The 18,559-nt window shown below is 36.8% G+C and overlaps 1 protein-coding gene across 3 annotated transcripts in view; it reads left to right on the plus strand.

The window, feature by feature from the left end:
- The window catches only part of PALS1 (protein associated with LIN7 1, MAGUK p55 family member), a 104,744-nt gene that overhangs the window by 65,786 nt on the left and 20,399 nt on the right, over window positions 1-18,559 (plus strand). For all 3 annotated transcript variants that reach the window (XM_049898881.1, XM_049898880.1, XM_049898883.1), the window contains exons 5-9: window positions 102-179; window positions 715-861; window positions 1,859-2,020; window positions 3,629-3,706; window positions 15,928-16,111. In XM_049898881.1, the coding sequence (XP_049754838.1) occupies window positions 102-179; window positions 715-861; window positions 1,859-2,020; window positions 3,629-3,706; window positions 15,928-16,111 (649 nt within the window). The remainder of the gene's footprint in view (window positions 1-101; window positions 180-714; window positions 862-1,858; window positions 2,021-3,628; window positions 3,707-15,927; window positions 16,112-18,559) is intronic.

Genomic DNA, 18,559 nt, shown 5'->3' on the forward strand with positions numbered 1-18,559 from the left:
CTACTTTAATTTATACTTTTAAAAAAAAAATACTAACCTGTATAAGTGCTCCTGATATTTTCTGCAGCCTAGGAAGAGTAATATTTATTGGTATTTCTTAGGTACAAGCTGTTTTGAAGCCAGTTCATCAGAAGGAAGGGCAAGAATTAACTGCCTTGCTGAATGCCCCGCATATTCAGGTAGAAAATAGACAAAGCATTATATGGTTTTCGTAGCATTCATCATTAAAAAAAAAAAAAAAATTAGACTCCTGTTACTGGAAGAGACCTTTTTTGGTGTTTGCAACTGCCTTAGCAAAATTATTGTTGTTGTTGGGTAATATATTTTCATATTTAAAATTAACCAAATTTTTTTAAAACAACTTTTTATTCTTTAAAAATTAGACAAAACTTTCTCCTTTTTTTTGGTTGTAACACATTTTTCATAAATCCTTAATTACCTAGAGTGTTTAAGTGTTAAGTGTCCTAAGTATTTTAGACTTTCATAACTCATCCCAGTGTATGCCCTGACATACCTAACACATTTATTAGCTGTAAAGCATATAGAATTGCATCTGAACGTAAGGTAGGAAGTTTGGAAATAGGTCTGCGTAATAATTATAGCATGTCTTTTAGAGATTTAATGATCAGAATACTATATACACAGTTAGCTGAAAAATTGCTCTACATAAATAGATCATTCTGTTTATTAAAATGCTCTATTTCTTTGAAACAGGCACTTTTACTGGCCCATGATAAGGTTGCTGAGCAGGAAATGCAGCTAGAGCCCATTACAGATGAGAGAGTTTATGAAAGCGTTGGGCAATATGGAGGAGAAACTGTAAAAATAGTTCGTATAGAAAAGGCTCGCGATATTCCATTGGTAAGTGTTCCACATCTCTGATCTGAGATTAATTCTGCACAGGGGGTCTTGTAAATAGCAGATGATTTAAGGCCGCACTGCATTGCTGGTGATTTTTATCTTTTGAGGTTCATTTGTTAGTTGTTTTATATTCCTGCTTTTACCCTTTATTTGGCTAAGAAAGGTTTTTTCATCATCATTTCTCACCTGTATGGTGGAAATAATAGCTTGTGAAATAATTGTTGAGATACAAAGAAGGGATAATTTGATTATTCTCCCAGCTTACTTTCCTTAACAATAGTTAGAAATTCTGATGTTTTTATTCAGCTAAATTTGTTGAAACACATTTATTTGTATACTTCAGATATTCTTAGAAGTGTGTATTCCTTAATGTTTGTATTTGGTTTATAGTTTTTATATGTAAAACTTTTTGTTTTCTTTTTTTAGTCTTCTCTCAGTGCTTTAGTTCCCCCCACCCCCCCTTTCAGAGGACATATGAACCCTATTTTATAGACAGTTTGTGTAACTGGTTTTTTTCCTCCCAAAGGAATTTGGAAAGTCATGAGAAAATTTTCAAGTAAAAGTTTTATTCTTTAGGTCATATTTCCAAATTTTGAGCATACATTTTACAGTTGTGCTTCTGATTTGTATAATAAATATTATACATTTAATATTTAATATTAATAAACATTACGTTTTAATGTGAATTGGATACAGCTACAATATTTAACATGTTGAATTATCAACCAGATTGGTATTCATCCCACTGTTATACTTTTGAATTAAAAAAGGAAGACTTTTATGGTCATAAGTCATGGCCACTGATTACATCTAGATGTAATGTAACCATTTGAACAGCATTCAATATATACAGAACAAATTTGATTATAGGTTTCATACATGGTTTTAGATAACTGAAGGCTGATACTGTTGAATATGTATAAATACAAAAAATAATTTAAAAATGAAGAAATCTTTAAAAATTTTTTATTTTAAAATTGATATTGAATTTTTTTAGGGTGCTACAGTTCGTAATGAAATGGATTCTGTCATCATTAGTCGAATAGTAAAAGGAGGCGCTGCAGAGAAAAGTGGTCTGTTACATGAAGGAGATGAAGTTCTGGAGATAAATGGCATTGAAATTCGGGGAAAAGATGTCAATGAGGTTTTTGACATATTGGTAAGTGGACACAAGTTAAAGAATCATTGATAGGTTTTTTAAAAGCTGTTTTCCTTGTTATTAGATTTAAGAATAAAATATATTTTTAAAAATTGTTAAGAGCACTAGACAGTTTCTAGCCTAATTTTCATATGTAATTGCACATTGTTACTAGATTTTTTACTTCTTGAGGGATGCCACCAATAGTTCTTTTTACTTTATTTGAGCTTTATTACTACCGACTGCATTTTGTCTCTGAAATCAGTAATAATGTAACTTATTAATTTATTCAGCAAATATTTATTGAGTGCCCATTATGTGCTAGCCACTGGGGGAACAGGAATAAATCCAAGTCCTGAGCCCTCATAGTTTTTATGTTTATTTTGTTGTCTGTTATCTAAAACTGATTATTGTTTCCCTAACAATACTAGTCAGTATAGGTGGTATAGACCTGCACTGTCTAATATAGTAGCCACTAGCTACATGGGGCTATTTAAGTTAGGTAAAAATTAAGTAAAATTCAAGATTTAGTTCTTCATTTATACTAACTGTGCTTCATGTGCTCAGAAGCAACATGTTGGCTACCATATTGGACAGCATAGATATAGAACATTTTTATCATTTTAGAAAGTTTTATTGGACAGTGCTGGTATAATCAGGAAGTCATTTATAGTCACCTTTTTAGGACAGTATATGATAACTTTTTATATACCCGCAAATCCAGTTTATATTCTTAATTACTTAGTATCAGTTGCTACATTAGAATCGCTCATGTCTGCTAATGTCTATTGTGGAATCTGGGAAACATCCTCAACTCCTTATTCAGTCAGTGGTGTACTGAGAAATAACAATGAACCTACCAGTAAGTACAGTTAAAAAATAGACACCCTTATAGCTAAGTAATGAAGTCATTCCTAAGATTTACCCTTCAGCCAAAGATTAGACAGGCCCATAAAACAAAATGAGACTAAATGGGTACACCAGCCCAGGGGCAAAGACGAGAAAGCAGGAGGAGACAGGAAAGCTGGTAAAAGGGAACCCAGGGTCAAGAAAAGGAGATTGTTGACATGCTGTGGGGTTGGCAACCCGTGTCACAAAATAGTATGTGTACTAATTGTTTAGTGAGAAACTAGTTTGTTTTGTAAACATTCATCTAAAGTACAATAAAAAATAAAATAAAAAAATAGAATGGATGACTGAGACAAGCCATCTGGAAAGTGAGAATAGTTGCATATTTAGATTACTTTTCTAATCCTGGTCACAATTACTAATTCAGGTTCTACTGTATTAGAATTTATGTATGTCAGAGTAAATATCTGTGGCACCTACCAACCTTTCACTGTGGAATCTTCCTAGCTGGACACTGAATGGAAGACAAAAACCAAGACTTACGGACTAAGTGGCTTTCTTCAATGGACCAGAATTGCAAAATGCCATATTCCAGGACAGTTTTAATGGAGTCCATGAAAAGCATGATTTGTGCTTTGGATGAAATGGGATTCATCTTTATTGTTTTTAAGTCTACTGAAGTGTTCTAGAATAGTCTGGTTTAGGGAATATTAATCATAAGATCATGAAAAGTTTTTATAAATAATAAATTAAAAAAACAATTCAATCTTTCTATTATAGTCTGATATGCATGGTACTTTGACATTTGTGCTGATTCCCAGTCAACAGATCAAGCCTCCTCCTGCCAAGGAAACAGTAGTAAGTGATTTTTGTGTTCTAATGTTTGTTACCCTGGGCTACCGTTTACTTTTGAGTATCAGCAGTGTCACTTTAAATATTTCTTAACTCTCAAGTAAGCTAACTTCAGTAGGTTTGATTTAAACAAATGTGAATATGTAGAGATAACATTAATTTATACAATTCATGGGTTAAAATTATCTCACATTAATAGACACTTTAATAGCTTCCAAATAAAATAAATGTGGTGTCCCAGTAAATAAGACCAAATATACCACCAAAATTACTGATGGATAAAGTGTTGCAAGGAGCTGGTTAAAAATATGTTAAAAATCAACTGGCTGCTATGAGTCGCAATCGACTCGACCCAAGGGTTTTTGGTTTTCTTTTTTTTTAGCCAGAAGTAAGATGGATTAAGACAAAGATCCTCTGATATAACAAGAATTCGTTTTAGCTGACATAGCAACCCTGCCCACTTTTCTGAAATTTGTCTGCTGTGTCACAAAACCATGGTGAAAAATCAATTTAAAAATAAATGAAAGAAAAACTATAAAAAAAAAGTGAAATAATGAAACATGAAATAATTCAAATTTAGTAAACTCTGAATTTTTTCTAAATAAAAAGTAGAAAATATTTCATTTTTATAATTTCTGACATTTAACTTTGTCCTTTTCTGTAGTTACAGTGGGCTTATTTAACCTAACAACATTTAGTATAGGCTGAAGTGCGTTTACAAAATATGTGCAACTCTTATTTTAGAGCATGTATTAAACATTTGCTCAGCTTGCTGTATCAAAAGATAGAGTTCCTCACTATATGACCACTACAAGTAGTCCCCGGGTTACGGATAAGATCCATTCCTAAGTCTGTCTTTAAGTCGAATTTGTAGATGAGTCAGAGCAGGTACACACTTATTTAACGTGAGTTAGTCAAACGTTTGTCTTCGCATATAGTATATATTTTACCTTTCAATGCATATAAAACACTTAAGAAACACTTCTAAACCATGCAGTGTTTTCATGAGAGTCACAAAGTAGTGCATGGGTTTGTTATTACAAACCATTATATGTGTTTAACTCAGATTTTTAATATAATAGGCTTTACGGCAGCCCGTTAAGTGTGAGTTGTCTGCAAGTCAGACATTCATAAACTGGGGACTGCCTGTAATTCCACCCCTAGATACGTACCCAAGAGAACTGAAAACATGTTTACATAAAAACTTGTGCCTGAATGTTCATGGCAACATTATTCATAATAGTCAGAAAGTAGAAACAACATAAATGTCGACCAACTGGATGAATGGAAGACAAAATATGATACATCCATACAACAGAATATTATTTGGCAATAAAAACGAATGAAGTACTAATACGTGCTCCAACATGGACGAGCCTTGAAAACATTACGCTAAGTGAAAGAAGCCCATCACAAAAGGCCACATAATTGAATGATTTCTGTGAAATGTCTAGAATAGGCAAATCCATAGAGACGGAAAATAAGCTATTGTTTCCTCAGGTACGGGAGTGGAAGTTTAGGGGTTAGGAGTGATTGCTAATGGGTATGGGGTTTCTGTTTGGGCTGATAAAGTAAAATCAATGGTGGTGATAGTTACACAATTCTGTGAGTGTACTAAAAACCACTGAATTGTGTGTACTTTAAACGGGCAGATTGTATGACACGAATTATATCTCAATAAAGTTGTTAAAATTGATAGACTTCAAAGTGCTGGATTAACACGGAAGCCTGATGCATTGCATCTGTTATTATTCTTAACTTTTATAAAAGCACAGCAGTTCAAAAGAGAACATAGTTTCATTTTTTTTCAGTGTTTCATCACAGTTATGCTTTATATTTCAGCTATTATTCCATGGTTTTCCCATAATCTTAAAGGAACATACTGAATTTGATGTTGCATCTGCACCCTTCCTTCTGTTTACAGTTCTTTGTTGCAAGAGAAATGGGGAAGTAGAGTTTGTCTCTGAATTCAAACAGCCTGATTCTCTGTGTACTGTGCCCTTATACATCTCTCTACTTACCTGGTCTGTAACTTCAAAAGTAGCTCTATAGACTAGGAGATACAGTAGAGGAGGGCTGGAATATGCCCTTACTTTTATATCTATAATAATCTGTTCCTCCTTCTGAGCAAATGACATTTGTATTTTGAAAATGAATTTCAGACATTATGACATGTTGACATTTCTTTTCTACTTTTCAGAGTTTGGAATTTTCAAAAAGTCATTCCTTTATGGATAAAATAAAGTGTTATACTGATATTTGCTGCTTGTTATTGTATGCAGAATTAGAATATCCTACTAATTAAATTAGAACACGGATCATTTTGATAAAAGGATAAAATACTTTTACTCATCTTTCAGTGGGTATTTAATTCCCACCTGTCATTGATTAAGAATAGATGACTGGTTTAATTTGAAGACCAAAGGAATGTCTCTTGGAGGGTATGTGGATATCTCAGGAGCTACTTAACTAGAGCAATCTCAGGAGCTACTTATGTAGAAAATGAAGGAGCTACTTAACTAGAAAATGAAATAACTTAAGAAAGATGGTAGGGAAAGAGGGAGAGAGAAGATGGATGCCAGGCTTATGCCTTTTAAAATACAGCATTTGATTATTAAGAGTCTTTTTAAAACAGAAATAACGATGTGCAATTTTTTTCGTTTTATTTTGAAGAGCTGTCAAGTAATATTCTTACAAATTTTTTTTTTAATCAAACCTAACAGGTTTGAAATCAACTACTGTCATTAAGGCTCATATTGACACTTTCCACAAAGAAAACAATGATAGGAAATCATAATTTTAGTTGGCATATGCAGAATAATTATCTACTGGATTAATGATCAAAAGAAATTAAAACCAATTTATCAAGCATCATTATAGTATAGGTCATGATCTATCAAGAGCAGGTATCTTTTTGATCTACGGTTTGTGATGTTAGAAAGAAACGTGTTTAAGAAAGATTAACAAAGTAGGTGTTACTGGAAGCCTTACTGTAAGCACTTGTTAGATGTACTGCTAGAGGAAATCATGTCAGGAGGAGTAGTTAAGTCTCTTTTGCATCCACACATAGTAGCCAGTGGCCACGTTCTTGGTAGCAGAGGGCACCTCTGCAGTTCACTTCCTGGGTGCTGGGACATTTATCCTAGGACACACGTTATTCACACTGTGCTTTTTCCTTCTCTCATGAAGCCCTTTAAAAGAAATTTTGGATTTCCCAGACTAATATGTAAAACTTTAGATTACTCTGTAATTGAAGTATTATGGAGGAGGACATATTAGAATTTTTTAGCTGAAAGAGACTTCTTTTTCATTTAGTCTAATATCTAACTCTTACAGGAGTAAATTGAAATGTAGGGACATCACACTGCTTATTAGAACCAACATCTCCTGGCTGTAGTCATTATTGTCCTTTCTGTTTCACCAAAAAAGGAGTAGAAGAACCTTCCTTTAGACTAGTGACTATGTAGGTAGGTCAACTCACGAGGAACCGTAAATTAATTTGTTATTCAGGCAGCCCCTGGGTTACAAACGTCCAACTTACAGACAGTTCATACTTAAGAATGGTCTGCCATAAAGGCTAATATATTAAAAATTTCAGTTAAATACAATGGTTCTTAATAAGGAACCCACATACTACTTTGTGACGCTCGTGAAAACATTGTATGATTTGGCAGTGTTTCTTAAGTGTTTTACATGCATGAGAAGGTAAAATATATACTGAGACAAGCATTTGACTGATTAATGCTAAATAAGAGCTATATGTACCTGTTCCGATTTACTTACAAATTTGACTTAAAGACAGATTTAGGAAAGGATCTCGTTCATAACCCGGGGACTGGCTGTATAATCGATTCAGGAGGCTTCTTTAGGCTCTCTAGGAACCCAGTTGTCATTTGCAACATTGTTACCAAGAGGAAATGATTTGTAAATGAGGTTTTAGAATATTATCCAGTTGTTGGGTCACTTTATACTTTGTACTGGAGGGGATAGATCAATTTGATTCAACACAGTGTAATGAAAAGAGTACCAAATTACACATCAAGAGACCTGAATTCTCATTCCAGCCTCCTTCTAAAGCTGCTATTTTTAAGGTTTTTCCTGGCTACAACTAGAATGCTCCTTAGAAGCAAGGATGGTGAGACGACATCTCACATACTTTGGACATGTTTGGGGGGTGGGAGGGATCAGTTCCCGAAGAAGGACATCGTGCTTGGTAAGGTAGGGAGTTAGCAGAAAAAAAGGAAGACCCTCGATGAGATGGATTGACACAGTGGCTACAGCAATGGGCTTAAGCGTACCGATTGTGAGGATGGCCCAGGACCGGGCAGTGCTTTGTTCTTTTGTGCACAGGGTCGCTCTGAGTCAGAACTGACTCCACAACACCTAACACCACCAACTGAAGCTGCATAGACAAATCACTTAGCTGCTGTCAGCTTCAGCTTCCTCAGCAGTAAAATGAGGAATTCACTAGACTAGATGATTCTTAAGGTCCCTCCCATTTTTAACAGTCTGTGATTTTAACTGAAAAGCTCTATGTTTCCACACAGAAAGTCTGCCTGGTCTGCTTAATATAGAGTGCTGAAGTTAGTACTAAGGAGCCTTGGTGGTGCAGTACTGAAAGTGCTTGGCTGCTAGCTGACAGGTTGGCAGTTCAAACCCACCAGCAAATCTGTGGGAGAAAGATGTGGTGGTCTATTTCCATAAAGCTTACAGTCTTGGAAACTCTATGGGGCAGTTCTCTGTCCTTCAGGGTTGCTATGAGTTGGAACCGACTCAACGGCAGTGGGCTTAAAGTTAGTATTCAAGTAGGTTTTAGAATCTTGTTTACCTTATTTAGATAATTGATAGGTATGGTTGTGCCTAATTCATTTATCACTGAATGCTGAATAAGCTCTAATGGAATCTTACTAATGTAGTCAAAAGAATTCTTCTTTTCCACCCTTAAAAATGTACCTCTTTTTTCACATGCAGGCAGCATGTTTGGAATTTATCACTATTTCTTGACCATACTTACTTGCCACTCTCACAATTCTGCCACAACTTTTTAGTCTTTTATTTCCCTATCATCATTGTTTTTATTTCTTCCCTTGATTTAGAGATTATTGTTCAATAAATGTTAGCTATTTTTTTTATTATTATTACAATTATTTACTCTGGTGCCAGGCACTGTGCTAATCATTTTATATGTTGTATCTCATTTAATCCTCATAGCATCCCTATGAAGTATAAATATCTCTATTATTCCCAGTTAACAGTTATTGAGACTAGAACTTAGAAGGTCAAGTTATTTGCCCAAGCCCACTCTCTGTAAGTGACAGTCAGGACTGGAACCCAGGTTCATTCCAGAATCTATGCTTTTAACTGCTGTGCAATTTAGTATGTTATGTCCCACACAGCTACTAAATATTAAAAGATCTACATTACTATTTATCTAAAGAAAATAATTAGAATACCATGATAGGAAATTGGAAGTGTAGATGAGTTAACCTCATAGTAGCTGTGTTTATGACAGGTTAAGTCTGGATTCTGAGGAGGACAACCCAAACCCAAACCCATTGCTGACAACTCATAGCAACCCTATAGGACAGAGTAGAACTGTCCCATAGGGTTTCTAAGGCTATAATTTTTACAGAAGCAGACTGCCACTTCTTTCTCCTGAGGAAGACCATGAAAGCACTTTTATATTTGAAATTCTACCCTTTGCCTGTAGGAGACTTGAGAACTCTAATATGACTGAGGTTACAACTGATGTTTTTCAAGTGCTACACATGTGATAATTTATGGGGTCTGAGCTAGGAGGACAGAAGAGAGATGTGGTCTAAGAGGAACTTTATGAGGCTGCTAAAATCACAATTCAGGGATTCGAATCATAGAATTAGACATTAGCTCAGTGGTATTAATAATTTAAATATATTCTTAGGGATCCCAAACAATTTTTTTTTCCTTATACTGAGTATCTATTGAATTCCTTTGTGTACTAGGCACTGTGCTAAGCACTGGGTTAATAATAATTATTACATAAAACAATTATAGCTTGTGGTAGGTGCTAAGGTGGGAATAAGCAGGATGTGGTCATGGAGAGGAAACCCTGGTGGCGTAGTGGTTAAGTGCTACGGCTGCTAACCAAGATGTCGGCAGTTCGAATCCGCCAGGTGCTCCTTGGAAACTCTATTGGGCAGTTCTACTCTGCCCTATAAAAAAACTCTGTCCTATAGGACCACTATAAGTCAGAATCGACTTGACAGCAGTGGGTTTTTTTTTTTTGGTCATGGAGAACAGAAAAAGATGAGGTTAACTTAGAGTGATCAGGAAAAGTCTCTTGGAAGAGGTAACTTGAAGCTGGAACTCATAGGATGTGATTGATCCAGGCCTCTTAATTGCCAGGAGGAGAGCTTTGCAGGTATAATTTCTAAAAGGCTTTGTGTTTGGGAAACCTGTGTGGGTGGTGCAAACTCGGGTGTGGAATGGAAGTGGGGAGGGGTGGTAAGAGATGAGAGTGAACAAATTGTAGTAAAAAGGCCAGACTTAATGGTCTGACTGAGACCGAGGGATCCTGGAGGTCATGGTCCCCAGATCTTCTGTTAGCCCAAGACAGGAACCATTCTCGAAGCCAACTCTTCAGACAGGGATTGGACTGGACTATACACAGAAAATGATACTGGTGAGGAGTGGGCTTCTTGAATCAAGTAGACACATGAGACTGTGTGTGCATCTTGTGTCTGGAGGGGAGATGTGAAGGCCTAGGGGGACAGAAGCTGGCTGAATGGACATGGAAACACAGGGTGGAGAGAAGAAATGTGCTGTCTCATTAAGGGGAGAGCAACTAGGAGTATATAGCAAGGTGTATATAAGGTTTTGTATGAGAAACTGACTTGATTTGTAAACTTTCAGTTAAAGCACAGTAAAAATTTTAAAAACTTTAAAAAAAGAGAGAGATGAGGGTGGAGAGGTAGACAAGGTCAGACCAGGTAGGCGACCTTGGTCATGGTAAAGAGTTTGGATTTTAAATGTAGTGACATGATCTGATTTGTATTTAAAAAATACTTCTGGCTGCTGTGTGGAAATTGGATTAGAATATGGAAGCAAGGAGATTGAGGAAATGGTTGCTGAAGTAAGGGTAAATAAACTATGATGATGGCTTAAATTTGGATGATAACAGGGGCAATAGAAGATGAAAGAATCAGTCTTTCTGTTGGAAGTACAAGTGACGGGATCTTGTAATGAATATGGAGAGTGAAGGAAAGAGAAAAAGCAAGGACGCTTGAGCAGCTAGGTAGAGAGTAGTGGTGCCACTTACTAAAAAGGAAATGGGAGGAGGAACAGGTTTTGGGAGAACAATCTAGAGTTCCGTTTCACAAGTTTGAGATCCCTGTGGAGCATCCATGTGGAGATAGGTAGTGCAGAGGGGTGAATACGTTAGTCTGGAGCCCAAAGGAGAGGTCTCGGCTATAGTTGTGTTTATTGTGGGGAGAGCAGGTCAAGGAGCAGTCTGTTTACATGTACTTTATGTGCATGTAAAAAATTCTACAGATTTTTAAAAATGGTTGTTTCAGGATTTTTGCAGCCTATAAAGATAACTGGGTTGTAAGGAAAAGTTGAGTATCACTGCTGTCAAATGCATTTACTTTCCTGTTGTCGTTTGGTGCTGTTAAGTCGATTACACCTCATAGCCACCCCAAGTGACAGAGTAGAGCTACCCCATAGGATTTTCTTGACTGTAATCTACGGGAGCAGATTGCCAGGTCTTTCTCCTGCGAAGCCATTGGGTGGGTTCGAACTACCGACCTTTCAATTAGCAGACCACTTAACTGTTGCACCACTAGGGCTCCTTACTTTCCTGTTAGAGGTAAAAATGTATTATACAATTTTCATCTTAATTTTTTCTCATTTGGGAGAAGATCTGGAATTTTATAATGCAGTAAGACTTTTATAAATATCTTATCAGAAATACAGAAAATATCAGTGCATATTAGACTGAGATCCCTGTTCAAGTTAGGGCAATTGCTCTGTTAAGTTTGCTGTTGCCCTAAGGTTCATATTTCTGACTGTTTAAAAAACCAAAACCAAACCCACTGCCGTCAAGTCAATTCCAACTCTGCTTATTATATTACACATCAGTTGGATGTCCCACGGATATCTCAAACTTCTTGCGTAAAAAAAAAAGGAAGAGAACAAATAATAAACATTCTCCTTTCTGAGGGCTTGAGGAAAGGAATCCCAGGACTGAGGGATGGAGTTTTATACTGTTGCTTAACACAGCAAAGACTTTTCTTAATGCTGTCCTTAATTCTAGTCTCTTACTGGAAACCCTGGTAGTGTAGTGATTAAGAGCTACAGCTCCTTGGAAACCCTATGGGGACAGTTCTACTCTTCTGTAGAGTCACTATGAGTTGGAATCGACTCGATGGCAATGGATTTTTTGTTTTTTTGCTTTAAGGGTAATATGAATACCAAAAAAAAAAAAAAACCCATTGCCATTGAGTCAATTCCGACTCATAGTGACCCTGTAGGACACTACACCACTGGGGTTTCCTTTAGGGGTAAAAGCTAGGCTAAAGATAAAGATTCACTTCCACTATTTTGTAGATTATTATTTCTCTTCCACAAGTAATTTTAGAAGTTAAAGATAAATTTACTGTAATAATAAATATAGAAATAAAAATTACAAAGTAATATTATTCTAGAGCACTGAATCCCTTAGGAAAGATGTCAGCAAACTGTAGTGATCATCACCCCTTTACCTTTTTCCCATTTCATCACTAGGACTTCAGATGTGAATAGCTCAAAAAAAAAAAAAAAGGAAATGTTGTGCTGAAAGAGAATTGTTTCTAAAGACTCCTATAATTTGAAATTTAAACAGAAAAAGTTTAATTTGTTTTAGAAACCAAACACTGCTTTGATCAGATACACCCGTACTGGTATTATTACAGCATTATTAGCCTTGAAGCTTTCACATAGGGGTCACATCTCACCTTCGTTTACAAAGGGCTTTGTTTTCCTTTATATGGAAAACAAAATAAATCAGCCACCAAAGCTGGAGAGGAAAAGACTGGTGGAGATAACTTCTAGAATAGATCAGCAGAGTATATGAATAGAATCACATTCTGCATAGCAAGGCAATACCTAGATTTTAGTTAAATGGGTAATTTCTCTAATAGGAGATAAATTTTGCTTAGGAAAAATACATCCAGAAAGTGTGCCCTCTATACCACTCCTGGCAGCCTTTCCCAGGCTTAAACAAGGAGGGGCCTCATTCCAAACCAGCTAAATCAGAATATTTAAGGGATGAGACCTAGGCCAGAATAGCCTAGGGGAAGGAATCATCTCTGGATGATTGTGTTGACATCTGGTAAAGGTCAGAAGGGGTAGATACACCCTCCTTACTGTTATATCTGATTTCCCCAGGGCAATAATTCCCTAAAATTTGTGTACAAAGGGATTACCCAAGAAATTAGATTAAAATGCAGAGTCTGAAAGTTTGAAATGTGGCCTGAGAATTCAGTATTTCAATAAACATCCCAGGTAGGTGATCTGAGCATAACACTTTCAAAAATAACATTCTGTGAGTTTTGCTTTCAGAAAGTGATTTGATAAAATCATCATCAGGCTAACAAGTAGCATGACTTTATAGGTCTCTAGGGAATCTGATACAAAAAGTTATCTTTTGACTACCTCAGGTGATCCCTAAAATTTCCATTTTTAGATTCCCAAGGGTATTTGCACATCAACAAAAAGCTACAAATAAATCAGACTAAAATTTAAGTTCTATTTTTAGGTATTTTACAGGTTTAACTGGATCAGTTGCTTTACCTCAGTTTCCCTGTTTGTATATTGAGCCTTAACCTTCCACGTTTAAGTTAGATATAGTAGTTACTAAAATATTTTTTTGAAATTAAAAAAAAAAGTTATCTAATGACACCCCCAAGTCAAATTTCTGAAAGAGGCTGTTGCTTTTATGAGCATTCTAGGCTATTACATACTGGAAGGACATCTATATGTATGCCTTTATCACTTAGAAAATAGTTTATCATCACTAAATAGATAATAAATAAGTGATAACTTTGACAAAGGGTAAGATAGTACACAGTACTAGGGAAACCAGCACAATTTGTCCAAGGAAAGGTCATGGAAGCTCCATAGACACATCCAGACTCCCTGAGGGACTAGATTACTGGGCTGAGGGCTGTGGGGACCATGGTCTTGAAGAATATCCAGCTTAATTGGCATAACTGTTTATAAAGAAAATGTTCTACACTGCCCTTTGGTGAGTAGCATCTGTAGCCTTAAAGGCTTGTAGCAGCCTTACCTTGTCTGGAGCAAGGGAGAAGGAAGAAAACCAAAGACATAAGGAAAAGATTAGTCCAAAGGAGTAGTGGGCCACAACTACCACAGCCACCGCCAGACTAAGTCCAGCACAACTAGATGGTACCCAGTTACCACCACCAACTGCTCTGACAGAGATCACAGTAGGGTGTCCCAGACAGAGTTGGAGAAAAATGTAGAACAAAATTATAACTCACCAAAAAAAAAAAAAGACCAGACTTACTGGTCTGACAGAGACTGGAGAAACCTCAAGAGTATGGCCCCAAGACACCCTTTTAGCTCAGTAATGAAGTCACTCCTGAGGTTCACCCGCTAGCCAAAGATTAGACAGGCCCATAAAACAAAATGAGGCTAAAGGGGCACACCAGCCCAGGGCAAAGACTAGAAGGCAGGAGGGTACATGAAAATTGGTAATGGGGAACCCATGGTCGAGAAGGGGAGATTGTTGACATGTTGTAGTGTTGGCATCCAGTGTCACAAAACAATATATGTATTGTTTAATGAGAAACTAGTTTACTCTGTAAACCTGCATCTAAAGTACAATTAAAAAAACTTAAAAAAAAAAAATAGTTTATCAAATTTTAACATGAAGATAATCAGGCAGACTGGTATTATCTCTATGATACATGGCTTCAGTTACTTGAAGGTAAAAGACTTAAGGAAAAAAACAAAAACCCATTGCTGTCAAGTCAGTTCTGACTCAGCGACCCTGTAGGACAGAGTAGAACTGTTCCATAGGGTTTCCAGCGAGTGCCTGGTTAATTCAAACTGCCACGCGGACCTTTTAGTTCGCTGCAGTAGCTCTTAACGACTGCACTACCGGGCTTTCCGACTTAAGGAAAGCCAGACAGCAATTAGGGACAAAAATGGACTCAGAATTATAAAATGTTCAGGCTGCCAATCTGTTGTTTGGCTCGTTGAACCAGAACTTGCACTTTAACCTATGTGGGCAAAAACGCTCATTGCCTGTAGGTGTTGGATCTCATTAGATGATGGTTGGCTTCTTACAGACTTTGGAAATGCTACTTGCCCAGGTTAGGTAAAAATTAAGAGAGAGAGAAGTTAAAGAGAATTCCCTTATATCTTCTTAGAAATACAGAGTACTTTGTTAAATCTTACAGAGGCATATTAGAAAAAAAAGGCCAAGAAATAGCTTTCTATAAAGTTTCTGTGAATTCTTACCTACCTTGAATGTAAAATAGCATAACACAGTTCTTTGATTTATTTAGATATTCAGAACTACTTTTGCTAATTATTTTTAGCAAAAATAACTTGTATCATGAGTAATTATTTCAAAACGTACATAGACCCCAAGTAGGAATCGATTATAAACTTGATAATTTTAACATTTTGAGTTGTTACCTGTGTCATGAACCTAAACATGTCCCTTTAGAAAAAACACTGAGATGAAGGCACTTTTGCACTACAATGGGACCAGGAGGGAGGACAGCCTCAGAGAAGCTGACACACACATACCTGTTTAGATAACCAGATTTGGTGACATCTAAGATCTCCCTTTTCTGATAGTAGTGGCTTAGGAATTGCATAATTTATTGCAGAGTCATTGTTTTCACAGGTCAGGGATTGGAGGGGGCTGGGAGTTCTCTGCATCCCTTCTGCCTTTGAAACACCTTTGCACCCCAGCTTGTTAGCTGCTAACAGTACAGTGTTTTGGACGTTGTTATACATGTTTGCAATCAACAGAGAGACTAACGTGAGTGAAGACAAGAGATGAGTCTGAGAAAATACTGCCCAAAAAGTACTGTTATTTAACTAAATACCCTCCTTTCAACTCATAGTTTCCTTGCACCAGTGAAAAATAGTAACACTTTATATTTGTGCTGAATATTTTGTTACCATTTCTTTATTATTGTTGCTATGTTATTTTTACCTTTATCTTTTAGATCCATGTAAAAGCTCATTTTGACTATGACCCCTCAGATGACCCCTATGTTCCCTGTCGAGAGTTAGGTCTGTCTTTTCAAAAAGGGGATATACTTCACGTCATCAGTCAAGAAGATCCAAATTGGTGGCAGGCCTACCGGGAAGGGGATGAAGATAATCAGCCCCTTGCTGGGCTCATTCCAGGTAAGAGACAACATAGTAGAAAGTGCTTGGTATTAAACGAACATCTAAAATGCAGGCATTTTGCAAAGAAAAATTCACTTTAAAATTATGCATTTACTTTTTCAAATAATTGAGTTTTTTTAATTTTTATTGTGCTTTAAGTGAAAGTTTACAAATCAAGTCAGACTTCTATACAAAAATTTATAAACACCTTGCTATATACTCATAATTGCTCTCCCCCTAATAAGACAGCAAACTCCTTCCCTCCACTCTCTTTTCGTGTCCATTTGGCCAGCTTCTGACCCCCTCTACCTTCTCATCTCCCCTTCAGACAGGAGATGCCAACATAGTCTCATGTATCTAATTGATCCAAAAAGCTGTCTTCACCAGTATCATTGCCTATCCCATAGTACAGTCCATTCCCTGTCTGAAGAGTTGGCTTTGGGAATGGTCCCTGACTTGGGCTAGCAGAAGGTCTGGGGACCATGACCTCCGGGGTTGTTCTAGTCTCAGTCAGACTATTAAGTCTGGTCTTTTTACGAGAATTTGGGGTCTGCATCCCACTGCTCTCCTGCTCCCTCAGGGGTTCTCTGTTGTATTCCCTGTCAGGAGAGTCATCGATTGTATCCAGGCCATCTAGTTCTTCTGGTCTCAGGCTAATGTAGTCTCAGCTTTATGTGGCCCTTTCTGCCTCTTGGGCTCATAATTACCTTCTGTCTTTGGTGTTCTTCATTCTCTTTTGCTCTAGGTGGGTTGAGACCAATTGATCCATCTTAGATGGCTGCATGCTAGCGTTTAAGACCCCAGACGCCAGTCTCCAAAGCAGGATGCAGAATGTTTTCTTAATAGATTTTATTATGCCAGTTGGCTTAGATGTCCCCTGAAACCGTTGTCCCCAAACCTCAGCCCCTGCTGTGCTGGCCTTCGAAGCATTCAGTTTATTCAGGAAACTTTTTTGCTTTTGGTTTCATCCAGTTGTGCTGACCTCTCCTGTATTGTGTGTTGTCTTTCCCTTCACCTAAAATAGTTATTGTCTACCGTATAATTAGTGAAAACCCCTCTCCCTTCCCCCCTCCCCCCTCTTATAACCATCAAAGAATATTCTCTGTTTAAACTATTTCTCAAGTTCTTATAATAGTGGTCTTATACAATATTTTTCCTTTTGCAGCTGACTAATTTCACTCAGCATAATGCCTTCCAGATTCCTCTGTGTTATGAAATGTATCACGAATTCATCATTGTTCTTTATCGATGTGTAATATTCCATTGTGTGAATATACCATAATTTGTTTATCCATTCATCTGTTGATGGGCCCCTTGGTTGCTTCCATCTTTTTGCTGTTGTAAACAGTGCTGCAGTGAACATGGGTGTGCATATATCTGTTCATGTAAAGGCTCTTATTTCTCTAGGATATATTCCAAGGAGTAAGATTGCAAGATCATATGGTAGTTCTATTTCTAGTTTTATTTAAAAAAAAAAAAAATTTTTTTTTTTTTTTTTAATAAGGAAGCGCCAAATCAATTTCCAAAGTGGTCGTACCATTTTACATTCCCACCAGCAGTGTATAAGTGTTCAGTCTCTCCACAACCTCTCCAACATTTATTATTTTGTGTTTTTTGGATTGATGCTAGCCTTGATGGAGTGAGATGGAATCTCATTGTAGTTTCGATTTGCTTCTGTAGGGTCGCTATGAGTCCAAATCGATTCGACGGCAGTGGGTTTTTTTAATGGCTAATGATTGTGAGCATTTCCTCATAAATCTGTTAGCTACCTGAATGTCTTCTTTAGTGAAGTGTCTGTTCATATCCTTTGCCCATTTTTTAATTGGGTTATTTGTCTTTTTGTAGTTGAGTTTTTGCAGTATCATGTAGATTTTAGAGATCATTTGCTGATTGGAAATGTCATAGCCAAGAACTTAATCCCAGTCTGTAGGTAATCTTTTTACTCTTTTGGTGAAGTCTTTGGATGAGCATAGGAGTTTGATTTTTAGGAGCTCCCAGTTGTCCAGTTTCTCTTCTGCATCGTTTGTAATGTTTTGTATACTGTTTATGCCATGTATTAGGGCTCCTAGCTTTGTCCCTGTTTTCTCTTCCATGATCTTTATTGTTTTAGATTTATGTTTAGGTCTTTGATCCATTTTGAGATTGTTTTTGTGCGTGGTGTGAGGTATGGGTCTTGTTTCATTTTTTTGCAGATGGATGTCCCGTTATACCAGCACTATTTGTTAAAAAGACTGTCTTTTCCCCATTGAACTGGGGCCTTTGTCAACTATCAGCTGCTCATACGTGGATGGATTTATGTCTGGATTCTCAATTCTGTTCCATTGGTCTATGTATCTGTTATTGTACCAGTACCAGACTGTTTCAACTACTGTGGTGATATAACAAGTTCTAAAATCAGGTAGAGTGAGGCTTCCCACTTTGTTTTTCTTTTTCAGTAATGCTTTACTTATACAGGGCCTCTTTCCC

Source organism: Elephas maximus, chromosome 10 (genome assembly GCF_024166365.1).
Source record: "Elephas maximus indicus isolate mEleMax1 chromosome 10, mEleMax1 primary haplotype, whole genome shotgun sequence".
NCBI lineage: Eukaryota > Metazoa > Chordata > Mammalia > Proboscidea > Elephantidae > Elephas > Elephas maximus.